The 17,626-nt window shown below is 45.3% G+C and overlaps 1 protein-coding gene across 1 annotated transcript in view; it reads right to left on the reverse strand.

Annotated features, from left to right (window-relative positions):
• Positions 1–17,626, reverse strand: part of LOC6602372 — a 59,303-nt gene that overhangs the window by 35,678 nt on the left and 5,999 nt on the right. The window contains exons 2-4 of the mRNA XM_002027367.2: positions 6,123–6,380; positions 5,873–6,009; positions 2,256–2,381 (exon numbers count right to left, since the gene is read on the reverse strand). Coding sequence (XP_002027403.1) covers positions 2,256–2,381; positions 5,873–6,009; positions 6,123–6,369 — 510 coding nt within the window. The 5' untranslated portion in view covers positions 6,370–6,380. The remainder of the gene's footprint in view (positions 1–2,255; positions 2,382–5,872; positions 6,010–6,122; positions 6,381–17,626) is intronic.

A 17,626-nucleotide genomic window follows, 5' to 3' on the forward strand; every position in this document is an offset into this window, starting at 1 on the left:
ATGAGACAGAATGTCCAACTAAATTGAATAAATGATTAAACTGAAACTTCAGGCTAGCTCTTAAGTTGGGGTTCCGGGCCCCGGGCTGCGGGCTCCGGATTCCTGGAACTGAACTGACCTGGCCTGGCCTGACCAAATCACACCCGTATATATACGATATACGATATATATATATGTACATATATAGAGGAACGAACGGCAGCGGATATAAATTTTCCGTTTCGGTCAAGAATTTATGTGGCCAGGCCATGACACGCATTATTTATACAAGTTCGAGGGATCGGAGGGCGGTGCCACAAAAACCGCGTCAGCAGTTAAAATTGCCCTTACTGAAAAAACGTTTTGAAAATAAAAAGTAAAGCGAGGCACACCCAGCTTCGATGGAGGGGATAGGGAAATGTGTAAAAAGACCCGGATACAACACAAACCTGCGGTTAGTTACGGGTCCATATACTACACTACTACTCGTAGTAGAACTGCAACGACTACAATGAACAGGGACATGGCAGGAGGGGCAACGCTGCCGGGCAGCGGCACAAAAAAATTGAAAATATTTAACTGCATTTTAAAACTGAAACGAAAGACAGAACAAAACAACAATGACAAAGAATTGGGTTTTCGGTGGAAACATGCAACTCTCGGAAGGACTAGAGGGGGTGTCCCTCTCCCTCTCCCTCTGCCTCGCCCTCTCCCCTGTCCATGGATACCCCGAAAACTGTGACACTGCTGCTGGTGCTGCAGCCTGTACACATGTCAAGCGCCAAATGAAACCTCAACAGGACAGTACAGGACGTGTAGAGGAGAGGATCGGAGCGGAGTAGTTTTTGGGGACGAGCACCGCAAAATGTCAGCGCACGCCCCACGCTTGTTAAAATTTATTGTTGCACAAAGAGCCAGCAGCCGGTGGGGCAGGGACGTGGCATCAGGCATCAGGCATCCCATCCCCGCCTGACACAGAGCCTACAGCCTACAGAGCTAAACTAATAGAGGTTTATGGTTTTCCAGCAGAGAGAGAGAGCTAACTAGTTAGCGAAGGGAAATGAAACCAATGAAAATCCCGACTTTTAGCAATCGGAGAGGCCTGTACAGGTTGATGGAGAAAAAGAGAATCTATAAATAATATAGGCAAACTCTTTACCGAATGAAGAAACAACAAAGTAACATAGAATCTAGGCAGAAATGATTTAAATTCATTAAAAGATAAATGCAGCACACTTCGGGATATCATTTTCAATTCTGAATACGAGCTTATTTAGAAATGATTCAAAGCCCAAAACAGATACATTTGAGTGTCAACACTTTGTACAAACATTTTATTTAAGCTTCAAATGAAAACAGGGAGCATTGGGCAGTAAGGGAAGTGCAAGAAGTGTATCAAAAGCAATTTATCCAATGCCAGTCAACCCCAAAAACCAGCACAGATAAAGATACAGATGCAGATACAGCTACAGCTACAGCTACAGATACAGATACAGCTATAAAAAGAGAGTGGGGGAGGGAACATATTGCACAAGTCAATTACAGGGATTTAGTGGGCTTTTTTGTACATTCTATTTAGCCAGGATTTTAGTGTTGGCATTACGACGATAAGGAGATCCCAGACCCTACCCAAATGGAGCCGCAAAGTTTGCGATAAAAATATATACACACACGACACATGCACACCACACACTACTCACTACACACTATATTCGTACTATAGTATGTTGTTATACATGTTGGTACTACGAGTACATGTTAAATAGTTTTCCTTTTTGTCCCAGTGACGATAGGGCAGGACAGGAATGGGCGGGGCGGAGCAGGGCAGGGCAGGGCAGGGCAGGGCAAATTGATATGAGCACCCAGCAACACGAGCAGCACTCAAGCTTCCAATCCCCAGGATCGACATGACACACACACACACACACACAGGCGTACAATTCAATTCAATTTGCCGGGCTAATGTGGTATTTGTCAACGGAGGACCAAACAGAAAATTACAGAATTGCTCGGACATTGATTGAATCGAACGACAAGCCGAGACGACAACGAAAGACCAACGACGACGAAAGCTGCCAATCATGGCAGGGACCAAAGTACAGGACCAGGACCCCTCACAGCTCCCCGCACAGCTCCCCTCATTCGGCTGGGGCATAAAATTATAGCACAGAGATATGGAGTGCAAATCGTCCCACGGGAGTTGCTCGGCGAAACTATTTTTATGATTACGCAATATACATTTTAATAAATTAAATTTTTTTGGCTGGCTCTCTTACCTGCATGAAGCCCTCGGGGCAGCCGGGCAGCTCGCCCGTGGGACTTAGATTCGTTTCATAGCCATCCACATCCGTATCGACCATGCCTTCGTCGAAGCGTCCCACCGTAAAGCCATCAAAGATGATCTGCCAAAACGGAATATGTGGTCAAAAAAATGTTACGTGCATATAAATATGTACAAACATTAATAGAGTGGCGACTAAAGGGTACCCTATTACATATGTTTGATTTTTATGACTTAATAGGAGATTCATGAGAGACATTAAATTGTGTAAATATATTGCATTATTTTAGGCCGAGAATCCTTTATACACCTCTGCTCATCCGCAACATTCCAGGGTATTAAAACTATATTTTATATTTGCTTAAAGTTATGCAAATGAAATTCCATTTGCGAAAAAAATGTAAGGGACCACGCCTCATTGTGCTTGGTCCGCATCCGCCCACTGTTTGCATATTTGATTGGCCATAAAAAAAGAAGGAAAATTCCTGGGCACACACACACACACAGGCATACACACACGCAGTTTCCCAGAGAATGCCTGGGATGCCGCCAGGAGTCAAGTCAAGGTCGGAGCGGGATGTTGCGTGGCTGAAAGTCAAGTGTCTAATCTTATATGCAATATGTATTCGTCTGTACATTATGTACTCGCATGTACATACATATGTGGGAAAACACTTGTACTTCTCCCCCAATAAAATATGCAAATAAATGTTGGTATTTATGTGTGTGCTGAAAATTGAAAAGAAAACTCCAATAAAGGGTTGCAGCAGCAGCATCAGATTTCATTCCAACACCTCTCTACGAAGCCGAAAGGAGAGCAGAGATCCCATCCAATTTCTAATATTAAACAAAGGAAAAGTGACAGGACCTGAATGAAAGTGCGGGGGACTCTGGCATGGCATTTGTGGCTTCATTAAAAGCTGCACTGGACACAGTGCGAAATTCGGGGGAAAACTTTTTCATTTCAAGTTTGGCTTGCTCTGGACCCTTGGGCAAATGAAGCCAAGTAATTTATGTGTGCTGTTATTTGCTGTGCTGTGTGCTTTTTTGTGGAGTCTCCCCCCCCCCCCCCATATTTCATGGCCAACAGAATTTTCTGATTTGTGACCTGACAGTGCGAGAAACCTTGTTGAAAGTTTTCATCACCAGCAAAAGTGTTTATTTGAATGTGAAGTCGTGTCAACCCTTTTCACTTCCGTGCTTTTTATTTCGAATATTCCGACACAATAAAACACTTAGGAATTGACAAATAATATCGGGAAAACACTTCAAAAAGTCGTCTATTGAAGATATTCGCACAAACTCCATATCAAATTCAACCTAATTGCCATAATAAAAACAAATATTCCCTTACTGAGCGCTGATAAAAAATTTTTTTGCAAATACATATTTTGAATTTACTGCGAAAAAATATATTCCACGCCGAAATTATTTATAGTACAAAAAAAAAAACTCCATTGATTCATGCCTAGAGATATCGGGTTCTTTATTCTGGCTGGTGTTTTTTGTGTATGTGTAAATGTATATGTGTGTGCGTGTGTGTGTATATTCATGCTCGGGCCATTAAAGAGCGTGAAAAAAGTTGGAAGAATGAGGGCTATTTGATTAAAGCAAACAAATTGCAGAGTTTGGGTTAAGTTACGAGTATTTCAGTATTTCCATTAAAAATTAGCCCATGGGTAAATGGCAACGTCCCAGGCAATTTAAACTTCGCCATTGGGTTGGGTGGGGACCGGGGAGCGGGCACCGGGGACTGGGATGGGCTCTCTCTGGGCTCTGACAATCATCAATCAATATGTACAAACAGACAGGAGCAACAGCAACCAGCGCTGTCCGCCCACATCTCGTCCTCGTCCTCGTCCTCGTCCACGTCCTTGCCAATGTCTAACATTATTATTTCAAGCAATTTCCCACACAGACGCACCCAGGGTGAGAAGCAGGAAAATGGCAGCACGGCAGAGTCCTGGCGAGAGCGAGGGAAGAACAGGAAAGGGAAGCCAAGTGAAAGCCAACCACATGATTTATATGCCACGGGGATGAGGAGAAACGTGGACGGGGGAACGGGGTTAAGGTTCAAAAAATGTGGTCTACAAATGCGGAAACACAAAATAAAAAGTTATAACTTATGCATGACAGATTTGTGCAAGGTGCAAAGCCGAAGAAGGAACACTTTTTGCATACACACTCGCATATCCGTATAGCATTTCGTCTACTTATGGAAAGATAAGTATGTATGTAGGGGTATGTGCGACGAATTGGGGAGTGGATGGGTAACTGTTTTTGCTACGATTACAACTTCCTGGAGGGTCTTGCATGTGGAGCTAGAGCTAAAGGGCGATCCCCTTCGCAGTCCCAGCCCCAGTCCCAGTCCCAGCACCAGTCCCTGTACCATTCCATCCCTCGCTCTGAGGAGCGCTGCTCATTGCGATGTTTACGCAAATTGCTTGGGAAATCAATTATTCTCGAAATTGAAATTGACGTTTTTCTGACAGCTCGCCAAAAATGTTTTGAAGCGTGTCTAATTTCATTGTCAACGTTAGTCCTTGCCGTGCTCTTTTCTCTCTTCTCTGCTCGCTGCTCGTTTTGCTGGATTTCCTATCCCGCCATGGTCCCCAAAGGCTCTTTAAAAGAGCTGCTACTCGACTTAAAGAGCGGGAGGGGGGGGGGCGGCCCCCACTGCATTCGGGGGAGTCCTAATGAAGCACGCACAGAATGCCCAGAAACCCCAAAAATGTCAGGAGATATGCCATCGGGGCGACAATCGGAGCACAGACTTGAATGGGCTGCACTCCGTAACAGAGAAGGGGAATATGATTTCTGAATAGCACTTCTCGCAGATGGGGCTGGAAATCATTCGGGGATAGACGGATTTTCTGTATTTTCCGTACGTCAAGATAAAAGTTTATGTTTTTCTTATGTTTTGGGGATTAAAGGAATGATAATTCTCGAAGCAAAATTGGGGTTCAGATACACAAAAACAAAGAAGTACTGGTAACTAGAAAGATTTTCTAATCTCTGAAATAAACAGGGGATTTGTGTCTCTTTTTCCACCAATTTCGTGTATAAATTAAATTCTTTAAATCTGAAAACTTGTGTCAATGCAACTGCATATACATACATGCTTGTACAGGATTGCAGGCAGGCACACACACACAGGCAGGCTCTTATCCGATATGTACGACTGTGCCTTTGGTTGCGGGAGGATACTATGTCTCGAAATATTTCACGGTGGGGCACTTGTGCGTGGCGCTGACTGACAATACCTTCCAGTGGTTCTGTCTGACTGTCTGTGTGTGTGTCGGCGTGTGTTTGTTCCTGTTAGAGTGTCCTCTTCCGCCTCGCCTCTTCTTTCCCCCGCCCCCTGGCCAAGTGCATGGCTATGTGTGTGTGTGTGTGTGTGTGTGTGCAGTGCACTTTTATGTCGCTGACGCACGGCTAATCTTTGGCCTACGGGCGCACTAAAGCCAACAACGGGCCAACGGACAGCGCAGACACCGGACAACGGATACAACAGAAAACCCCGGCAAACACTCCGAACAGTGTACCGAGCCCCCACTCCATCCCCCCCCCCACCCCACCCCCCTCCACGCGCTACTGCGTCCCCTTACTCACCTGAACGATGTCGCCTTGATCATGACCGGATGCTGTGAATGTCAAGTGACAGAGGAACGGCAATTTATTCCACTGTGGCGTTGGCACTTTTATGGCATAGGTGCGTCCAATATCCCCGTAATATGTACGATTGCACACTGTCATCGTGCACAGAGAGAGAGAGAGAGAGAGAGAGAGGAGGTATATATATATATGGTTTTATGTAGACAGAGCCTTCTCGATAGGGCCCCAGCTGTCATGATTTACTCACCCGAACAATGTTTGGGCTCGTCGCTGCCATCGGCACAGTCGCTGCGTCCATCGCAGTATTTGTCCAGAGGAACGCAAATGTTGCCACTGTTCCCGCTGCCCTTGCAGGAGAACTCCGAGACGCGGCACGCAAGACCGAGAGTGGCCAACAGGAGCAGCGGCAGCAGCACCGCGGGCAGCAGCAGTTGCAGCTGCCACGCCGAGCCCCGCATGGGATGGTGGCAGTGTTGTTTGTGGCGTCTCCCCATGCTGGGCAAACCTGCAACGGAGGCGAAAGCGAGGCGATGAATGGAGATTAGTTGAGTCAACAAATTGTCAGGTGATGTGCAGGAATCAAAGGGCTTCAGTCAACTGGAAAATGAGATGGCGGCTGAGTGTGTGACCGTCAGGTGACCCAGATGAGTGCGTTCCTTAGACTTTTCATTGGAAAATAGATTGAGGGAGATAGCTCTCAGTTATCCTTTGCATATCCTTCAAGTAACTTGGCTTCCTTCTAATGCTTCTTAAACTCATTCGTTCATTTCTCTCCCTAAATGTACAAGACTCTTCGTGTATTTCCTCCACCATGTGGGTCCCGTTTCCAAAACCAAAAACATTTCCAACATCATCTGCAAACTCCTCGACATTCCCCTAATTTCTCAATTCCCTGGTAACCTCACAACTTTCTCATTTTTTATCTCTTGGAACTGCCTTCGGCTTCGTCCTCGTCCTCGTCTTCGCCTTTGCCGTCGCCCCATTCTCTAACTAATTATTTTAGCTTTCAGCTTTCGGAATAAGTATTTCCCGTTGGCCACTTGTAAGTTTCGAGAACAAAGGGGGAGAACAGCAGGGGAAGTCAGACCCCAAGCAGCAGACGGCAGTGTCCCCAAAGCAGGGGCTAAGTATATGAAAGTGTCCCGGCTGGCATTATCTTCATTCCTTAACCCTCGCTGAAAGACGACACACACACATGGCAAGTGTTCCGTTCCACTCAGGGGAGGGAAGGACACAATTATAGCACAAGTCGAGCGGGAAACATATTGACAGGACGAACCCACAGGGGGATTCCCCTTCACAGCACAGCACAGCACAGCACAGCACAGCACAGCATAGCAGAGCACAGCACGGATGGAGCGAGAGAGCGGGAGAGATAAAACGGGAATGGGAAGCCAAGCGTTATGAGTGTTTTCCCGCTAGACACGCGTCGGTCCTGCGCTGTCTCCCTGCCACATTATTATGCTTTATTTCCGTGTGCCCTCGCTTGCTCGCCTACTCGGCTGCTTTACTTTTATTAAAAATGTCGTCAAATCTACATATAGAAAGAAGTCCGGGGGAATTCCGCCTAAGACGCTGTCTCAGCATGTTGTCTTGGACTTTTCTCTGCCCTTTTAGTTCTTCCCCAAAGCCGTTCTTCCTTCTGGCCTGGGCCCGGGCCTGGGCCTGGTCCTGGTCTGAAGTGTTTACAACACTTCCGGCATATAATGGAAAACAAAAGGCTTAAAAGGGGATACACAAAGGATTTGAGCAATCAAGTGCGCTTCTGAGAACGCAGACCGATAACAGTTTTCTTTTTCCTTTTTCCTTTTTCCATTTTTATTTTTTTTCTTTTGCTGCCACTGCCTCTGCATCTTTTACCCTCCTCTTTTTTTTCACCTGCCATTAACTTGGACGAGGCTCAATGATGATGGCGACAAGGGGAAAGGGCGAGAGAGAGCCCACAGTTTGTTTCAAAGTCATAACAATGCCGAGTTTTCAATATACGAAGGATCCCGATCCCACACGTATGAGTCATAAACTTCTCCCCCGAGTGTGTCACTGTGTGAGTGCGAGTGTGTGTGTGGCCAGACCAGGCCAGGGCGAAAAAAGGCATAAAACTTCAAGTAGTTACGTCCAAATGTCTGCACGGTTTTAGCCAGCTCGACAGCAACAACAGTAAAAGCCAAAAGGGTGGAAAGTGCGAGAGAGAAATGGCGTTCGAGGGTTTTGCCTCTGCTGCCTCTGCTGCCTTTTATGTCTAAAGTTTCACTTGAACATGGGGCAAAAAATACATTTAAATTCTATGGGGAATGCAATGCTGGCACCTATGGTGCAAAAGGATCTCCGGCTAACGGAATTTTAATTTTAAACTCCACTGGATGTTGGCGAAAAATATCATCAAATCAAAAACTATCTCCACCCACCCCCAGCAACTAGAGCCAAAGTTAATTCAATGCCATCGCTCAATGTGCCTGGTTGATTGAGCTTAAGATTCCAGTTGCACTCGAGCAGGCAGGAAGGATAATAGTAGATCCAACTAAGGATGGCGTCCAAGGATAATCGCTGGCAACACAAGCACCCGCTCAGGTTCAGGAAAAACATGGAAATGGCTTGTAAGCTATCCCCTGACCACATGCCAGCAAAAAAGGAAGAAAGAAAGCTAAAGAAGGAAGAGGAGGCCAAACAACAAAGGAAGAAGCACCAGAGGCACCACCAAACGGAGCAAAAGAAACATTGGACGAGAGAGAGAAGCTTCCAGGAAGAATGGCGGCCATGTACGCCAAGTAATTTTATACAAAAATCTCCTCCATTTCCATTTCATTGTTGGCTCTCGTTGATCCTCTCCTGCTGCTGCTGCTGCTGATGCTGCTAAGGCTGCTTCCTGGCAGTTAGCTACTTCAATGCTCCATTGGCATTCCCATTCCCATTCGCATTTCCGTTTCCATGGCCATTTTCCACGACATAGTTTTCCCCGCACATCCCAAAGATTGTCGTGATTCGAAGGTCTTTCATTACATTTATGGCCACAGAGGCAGACCAGACCAAAGGCAGCAGGAGCTGGAGCAGCAGGAGCCGGAGCAGTCGGAGCAGCAGCCTTTGCCTGAGCTAATCCAATCAATGCACTCTCATGCCTCGACACAATCAAATTCTAGTTACAATTTGAAGTCTCCTCACACACACACACATGCAGACGCACGCACTCACACCCAAGCAATTACAAAGAGAGAGAGAGAGAGAGAGAAGGAAACGGAAACTACATATGGAACTACCATGAGGCAGGGCCACTGACAAGGACAGGACATGACAGGACATGAAGGACAGGCTGGGTAAAAATTTGCCACAATTGACAATGAATTTATGCGATGCTTATGAAAGGCTTACGGGGTAAGTCGCTTTTACCGAATGACAGAGTTCCCCTTCACCCTCTGGAACGAGAGAGACAGCTGGAGAAGACGGTAGAGCGACAGAGACAGCTATAGGTGATGACTGGCACACAGGGAGACAATGGCAGTGACGCAGGCGATGACAATGTTCCTGGTCCTGGGTCCTGGCCCTTCTCTGAAACCTCGTAAATAAAGCGCATCTAGGCCAAAAAAAAAGCGAATCTAATGTTGGGAGCTGCTCAAAGTAAGCAGAGGAGAAGACGAGAAGACCTCCATCAAAGAGGAGAGAAAAAATGGAAATTCTTTTGCTGGTAAAAATTACTCTAAAAATGATGCTGCAAATGAGAACATTTGTATTTTTTCCATTTCCCTGGAAATGAAACAATTTTTGCTAAAAACAAAATAAAAAAATGAACCAAACAGGAAGAAGAAACAATAATAATATTTATAATTAAATTAAGAAGGAACAGCACTTGTGTGTGGGGGGAGGGGGAGGAGTACAGGCCAAAGGCGAGGCGCCTCCAATGGCCAGAAGGCGTCAGAAATTAGCATAACAAAGCCATTAGGCGAGAGGGGCACAGAGGAGCGGCAGTGGATTGTGATTTCAAAGGCGAAATCCAGAGTGGAAGCGGTGGTAATGACAGAGGCACAAGGCACAAGGCCGGGAGACGGAGACCAGAAGAACACTGGGGGGCTGGAGGGGTTGGAGTGCGGGTTCGTGGGAAAACGCTGCTGGGCAACGGCGGAAAAACGCCAACACAAACACAAACAGACTACGAATGTCATCCGCAGAGCAGGAGCAGGCTACACATAGGGAAAATGGGAAAGCACACAATGAAAACAGACTCCCAAAATAACACAAAATAGCCCTCAAGACATGTTAAATTTATGCTAAACCTTGAGTCTACTAAAATGATCTGTTTAATGCTTGCTGCAAATGATTTTTCACTTTAATTTCATTTTTCATGCGGGTTTATTTTTCTTCCAGTGTAGCTCTTTGCTGGTTGCCATTTTTTTTCTCTTCTGCTTTTCCGCTGTCTACGTGGGAAGCTACTTTTTGAGTAATGGCCAAGATTACGCCTGCAATGTAAGGGAGAGGGTGTGGTGGACAGCAGAGGAGTGGAGAGGAGAGGAGAGGAGAGCAGGGCATAGGAGGATTGAGACGAGGTCCTGCCGCTTGTCTTTGCACAATTTAAAGTTGGTGTCACGCATCACGCTTCGGTCTAATGAGTCTCGTTTCTCCTCTCGTTTTCGCTCAGCATCGTCGCATCGTGGCATCGTGGCATGGTCTCTGTGCGGCAACGTTGCAACGTGATTTGGCCAACGCGGAACTCAATCAAGCTGCGGCCCCCAGAGGGAGACGGGCAGAGGGTACGCCCTCTGATGTATTGCGGCGGAGACAATGCGGCGTATGAGCAATATATAATTGGGAATTGGCTGGAACTGAATTAATCAGAGGAGACAAAATAAACGAACATTTCATTGTCATCATTGAAGATAGCGCATTGGATGATGGCCTTGGATTCAAGATATATGGCCATAATCAGCACTATCTTTGGCCATTTGTCTTGCACTATGTTCCACTTGCCTGCACAGAAATTTAATCAAGTTTCCTTTCGCATTTTACACCCAAAGTCATTTGCCCTATGATATGACTTATTTGCCACATACTCGCCACCTCCCTAGCCCTTAACTATTTCTCGTGCTGGCGGGAAATACCAAGAGTCATGACCATTAAAGTTGGCAACACATAAAACTGACGGAGTGCCACCATCCAGCAGTTCTGCGAGTTTTTGCCACATTAAAAATGTAAACTTAATTTTAAAGCCAAGGCGGAGGGACCTCTGGGAGCACCAGGATCTCCTCCTGCGTGTGTAGTGGAGTGGAGTGTGCGGGGAATTTTTAGTTGCGAGTCGGAATTGGTAGTGGTAGTGGCAGTTCTCATGGTAGTGGTAGTGGCAGTGGGGAGAAGGCAGCAGTCTCATACAACTATAATGCCGAATCCCGGACGGTTCTTTCTCTGAGAAAACATTTCGCATAAAATGCCAAATGCTTTTGGTTCTGTAAGCATGTGTATGGGGGGAGGGGCAAGAGGCGCGGGGCGTGGAGCTCCGCTCGTAAAGCAAACGATTGTGTAGCCCAAGCTACATACAACACTGACAACAATGTAGGGACCGCGCGCCGTCGTGGACCGTTTTTATGCCCAGCGAAAGCCGTAAAAAGGCCGCTCCGCTGCCTCTACGCCAGAAAGCCGAACAAATTGCATATGAGCATTTTGCATTTTCAATTTAAATTTTTCGCGCTCACTTCGCCAGGAATCCGGAAAAGAAGCAAAAGATACAAGCAGCAAGCAGCAAGCAGCTGGGCGGTAAAGGGTGCAAATTGAAATTCACGCTATCTCTGCATATCATTTCTCCGCCAGAACAACCCAAAAGGCCAATGAACTTTCCCTGGGAGATAAGGAGCAGCTAATGCTGCTGCATGCATTGGCCTGGGCCGAAAATAAAGGAGAAGAAAACTTGAGGTGGGTTCAAGGACTGGCCACAGACAACGCCACACCGAACGCCGATTGCCTCCAGGGCCGGGGACTAGACTGCAGATTTCTTTGCGAGTACTTTTTTCTTTTCATTTTCTTCCATTTTCTTTTCTTTGCTTCGGTCCGGCATAATGAGGCACACGCCAACACACTCTAACACCCACATATCACGCATACGCCCCGTCAGACATTCAGTGAAGGAAAAGCTCTAAGAAATGAGTGGACTTTGCGATACTCTCTAAGGAGAAAATACGCATTTAAGCAGCCACATATCTACTGGTGATACCTTGGCAAATCGACATCTAAATTCTGGTACAACAGAAAAGAATTACTGGCATGCAGATGACGAGAGGGAGCTTCCATGTTCTGCCACTGGATCCCCTACCTTTTATCAGCTAAATACACCACAAAGATAACTAGGGATAGATATAGAGATGTTTAAGAGGCAGATAGAGATGGAAATGGCGCCGCTGCTGGTGTTGGTGTTGGTGCTGGGGCGATGCCCAGGCTTTTGCGTTTAATCTTATGAATCTTTGAACATACTTTAGCACTTTGACACTTTTGCCCATCGGCGGCGTTAGCGTTGGCGTTGGCGGTGGCAGTGTCAGGCCATGGCAAACAGTTTTCGGTCGGCTTTTTAGACTCTGTCGCAGGAGGAGCAGCAGCAGCAGCAGGAGTAGCAGCAGAGTGCCATTAGAGTACAAGAAGAAGGCACGAGGCATGAGGCATGAATGGCAAGGGGTAAGGGGTAAGGAGAAGGAGGGTTTTACCATCCTACGTGTGGCGGCTTTACCAGTGTCTTAGATTAATGGCAGTTGGTGGCTGAAACGTTGCTTTTAGGTGTTGTGTGTGCGAATAGAGTCGACGTGCCTGAGTGCCCTCCTAAAGAGGCTACATTCCGTAGTTGTGTCTCTATTCGATAACATACATGCATATGTATATGTGTATCGGGATATATTTAAAGCATTGACCCCAGAACATTGCCAAAGATAAAGTTGTATCTCAAAGTTGTATCCAATTGCAAATAGGGGTTTATTTGAAACTAAGAAATCCCCAATTGAGTATTAACAGAATTAAGCATTTATTTTGCAGCATTAGGACTCTCCTCATAAATGATTCAGGCCAATATTGAAACTTTAAGCTTGTATTCCATGATATTCCATGATATTTAATTTATTTAAATATCCACAATGTCATCCACATACAAATAAATTTCAAATTAAATAAAAATAAAGCCGTAAACACGTTGAAAGAATGTTTGTTGGGGATTTAATCGTAGTTGTTGGTGTTGGTGTTATTGGTGTTGTTGTTTGTGGGGGAAAGTTGGTTCTTTTCATTTTATTTTGCGGTGCAACTAAATAGAAAATGAAAAATTTATAGAAATTCAAATGCAATGCCGGGCCTTAACGCAAAGCAGGCTTAAATACAGGGTCAGAACGGGAAAAGAGATACAAACTGGGAAAAGACTGAACCGGAATTGTGGAAAGCGAAGGAACGGGAAGGCAGAGAAGTGGAGGGATATTCAGACGGAGAGCTATCAATGGCAGCAGTTGCTACAAAATGCCAAATTTGCATATAAAGTAAAATTGAAAATGCCACTGGGAATGGTTAAGGAAGCAGAAGAAGCTCCCAAAACCAAACCAAGCCCGGAAAAAATAGAAAGAAAACACCCAAAAAGCCGACAAATGCAGTTCTTGACTTCAGTGCAGGCCAATGCCATTTTCTGTCTACTCTTCTACGGTTTCCTTAACCTTTTTCCCCCACCACTATTCCTCTCTCTCTTTTCCTGCGTTTCTCTTAAAAATATTTACATTGATTTGCTTGGCTCTGGTTTGCCTCCCTTCCACTTGCCACAGTGTTGAAATATAAATTGCAGGCACTTTATATTTGATAGGCAGACTTGCGGAAATACGCGTCACGTACAGAGTGTGGCAGGGGCTGGTGGCAAGGGCTGGTGGCAGGGGCTGGTGGCAGGGGCAGCGATAGGCAGAATCAGAAGCCACAAATCACAAGACCCACAGTGATCTAATCCTCTCCGGCACACTAGAGATGGCAATTCGCTTTTTCGACTTTCTGGCTGGCTGGTGGCTTCTCATCGCGGGATGTATATATATAGATATTTGAGATATCTTTTGTTCATGTTCACACCTTATTCCATCAGTAAAAGGCACGCTCTTAGGTCCAGTTCCTCTAAAGATGAGCAGATTTCTACTGCGGATGGAGGCAACCGCGAATTTGAGAGTGTTTCCCATCTCTAAGGCCCATGCCGCCGTGAACTATTTTCTCGTTTCTGTCTTTTTTGTAGGTTTTGGTTACGCTACCAGGTAAACGCTGCCCGGGAGAATCCTCTTGGCCACGGGGCCTAACTGATACAAATTTGTTACACGTACAGCTGGAGGGTAAACGAAGGACAGGGAGGCTCTGCCAGGATATCCCTGTACAGGAGAGTACGTGTGTTCGTTAGCCTAAAATCCGCGTTGGTTGTACAGCCACCATCCCTGCCGCCTCTGGTCTGTCCTCCAGCCTCAGGAACGGTGGTTGTTGTTGCTTCTGCTGCTGCGCCAGGGCTAAAAACTAATTCGAAATTCATGGGCTCGATTTGCATTTTTGATTACTTGGAATACACTCTAGTCGTTGCCACACTACGCACACTACTTCGGGATGTGGATGTGGATAAGGATAGGAACAGTAGGGATCGCAGGGATAGCAGGGCTTCAAATACGAATAACTAAACTAGTTGGAGCCGCTTTCATTGTCTTGGCCTGCCCCGCAAGGAGCCCCAAAAACTAGGCGAAAAATGCTACAGGATATATGAGTATAGAATACGTACACGTACATAAATACATGAAGGTTTTTGGCCATAGTGTAGGTCTGTGGCGCAAAGGTGTGATATTTATATTTATGAAAGGAAAATTGTGCGGCTTTGGGGACTTGGGGACAATGTTTGGGGTTTGTGGCGTCGGGTTGGTGGGGGAGGGGGAGGGATATTTTTCGTTAGTTTTAAGTAATTGGGCGCCGTTTTATGGCACACAAAACAGGTGCAGGGGCGACAGGTGCGCCTTTCGGGGAGGCGCATAAATATTAAAATTAAAATAAAATTATAATGTATGCGTGATGGTTTAATTGCTTGCAGTAAAACGTGTCTCTCTGTCTCCTTCTCTATATACATACATATATGTATATATATATTTATACATATGTGTATCTATGTACCTGCCCCTTGAGTGCTGCATTTTTGTGGCTTTAATTAAAAGCACACGTGTATATCCGATGGGAAAGCACTTTATACAACAAAAAACTGAAATAAAAATCTAGAGAATGTGTCTGCCATGAAACAAAGACTGGTGATTGTACGAATATCAGAGAACTAATGGAATTTAATGGCTGATTTATATGAAAGTTCCTTAAATTCTTTTCTAGCTCTTATTAAAATTTCCGAGTTTGCACCATCGCATATGAAAATGTTCCCATATCACCCATAGAACGCCATCCGCTTTCAAAGATTCCTCCTTATTGCCAGCCGCATTCGCATTCGCCCAAAATCCAGCGCCACTCCGCCAACTAATGGTTACAGCCCCATTTGTAGTCATTTACCTCTTTGCCGAGGCGGCTCTGCCCTCATTAGGCCACTCCACAAGTTCCCTACAATTTCATTGCACAACAACATGAAAATGTGCTAATTTGTTTAGTCAGCGGCACTTTCCAAACTGCACTAATGCTGACAAATAACTATAATAATGGCAGTAGTAGGAACAGCCATTCCATTCCGAGAGCTGCGACAAAACTTTCAAATATGTTAAGCCTGCCACTGAATCTACCTCTGGAGCGGACCCTACCTCTGCCGTGGGGTCGGGTCTGGTGTCCCATTGTCATTGCCTTTGATGGCGTTGATTGTCTACGTGTTTGCGTGTTGGCCCGACATTAGGGCCGGAGACGGGAAGGACACCGCCGCCGAACGACTTAATTAGTCAAAAAATTTCAACAATGTTTTGCGCCTGAATATTCAGGATGTTCTATATGTATGTATTCTCGTATCTTAGAGAGAGATGTTCGCCTCAGAGAAAGGAGGAAAGCATTCGCTTGTTCCCCCCCCCCCCCCAAAAAAATGTCGTCTCAATTTGCGGCGACGCCTGGGACAATAAATTACATTAGCCACATTAACTTTTTTCCCTCTTGATTTTTGATTATGCGGCTGTCTCTTTCTCTCTGTCTGTATGACAGAGGGGGCGAGGAGTGGGGGTTCCATCCTTTTTACGTGGATGTATGTGTGCACACGTGCCTGCGCAAATAATCGACCATGTTTCCTAATCAATGACCCTTATCACCCTGTCATTGGTGGCTTTAATTAAAGTTCAAACTGTCAGACAGCAGCGCCAGAATCGGGGCGAACGTAAATTGAATTTTAATGTATTGTCCCTATACGTATACGTAATATCTATCCGCTAGTAGCGCTTGCCAAACGATTTTGCCCCGTCTTTAATGCAATCAATATGGAGGACGAGAGCACGGCTCGACGAAACTTAGCCCACATTTCTGCAAGTCGAGCCGTAAGCTCTGAAGCAGCCACTTGACAAGCTGCCGCAGGGGGGATTGCCAACGGAGGAGGAGCAGGAGCAGGAGCGGGAGCCGGAGCCGGAGCAGCGGCAGGAGAAGGAGTAGAGAAAGAGTGCTGGGAAATAAAAGCGAAAGGCGACGTCCTCAATTTCTCAATTTTTTGTCTTCTGGTTTTTGTTGTCCTCGTACTCGAACTCGTATTCTGTGGCCTAGTTTTTTCGGGGCGTGCAATCAAGGCGGTATTGGCGCGTATTAGAAAATGCAATTTCTCATCAGCGAAAACGAGAGAAAGTGTCAGAGAGAAAGGCGGATGGAGAGTCGGTAATTGGGCGATGGTATTCAAAGGGGAGAAGCCATTTCGAATGGGGTTCTTTTTACTGTAGGCGATGCTGAAATTGTTTGTGATCCACACACATCTATGCTTATAAAATTTCAATAGAAAGCACATGCCTCATCCAGCTTCTTGTCCGGCAATTGTTTATTAACTATTTGCTTGTTTGATTGGGGCTTCCATTTTTTTGGGGGCTGGTTCGTGTTTATTGTGATATCTCTGGTATTTATTGGCACTTGATGTCCTGTCCTGTCCTGTTCGGTCCTGTGCTTCGTGTCACGTATTTTCTGTGGTAGCTTCAAGCACATGTGTTCCGATACGTTTTGTGGAATTTTATCTTGGCAATTTATTTGTCCTTTATGCAAATCAAATAACACACTAAAAAATATCGTTTCAATTTTGCTTTGTCAGTGGATTTCAGAGGCGATAGAGGGGGCTTTCGAGCGTTTCCAATTGAAACGCTTTTGGCAAAATATTTATACATAAATTCCCATTGATTATTTTGTTTTTTTTTTTAGCGTGAACTCTGTCTGGTTCTTTAATTAATTGATTGCATTTTTGTGACAGCAAATAGATAACAGTCCGCTGTAATCAAACAAAAGCCAAACGACGGTTTGATTGCAAAATGGGTTTTCAATTTCATTTTACTCTCTCAATTTATGGTTAATTAGGAATGTCAATAAAATTACGAGTACATTCACTCGAAACATCGAAAACAAAAAACTGAGAGCCGAAAACTGAAACTTCTGGGGGCTATAAAACAAATTCTGTGACAAGCGAAAACATTCGAGAATCTTTTGATTTCTCATTTCTCATACTAGAATATATGCAAGAAAACTTTCAAATTAGCTGCACAGCAAAATGGCAACAAGAGCAAAAAAAACGCTATGAAAATGCAAGGCACAAAAAGCAATTGCCTTGGCCAAGAAAATTCGTTTCCCAACTTTTCCCCAGACAGAAAGACA

The sequence above is a fragment of the Drosophila persimilis genome, unplaced genomic scaffold (genome assembly GCF_003286085.1).
Source record: "Drosophila persimilis strain 14011-0111.01,24,50 unplaced genomic scaffold, DperRS2 tig00000780-arrow-arrow-pilon, whole genome shotgun sequence".
Classification (NCBI taxonomy): Eukaryota; Metazoa; Arthropoda; class Insecta; order Diptera; family Drosophilidae; genus Drosophila; species Drosophila persimilis.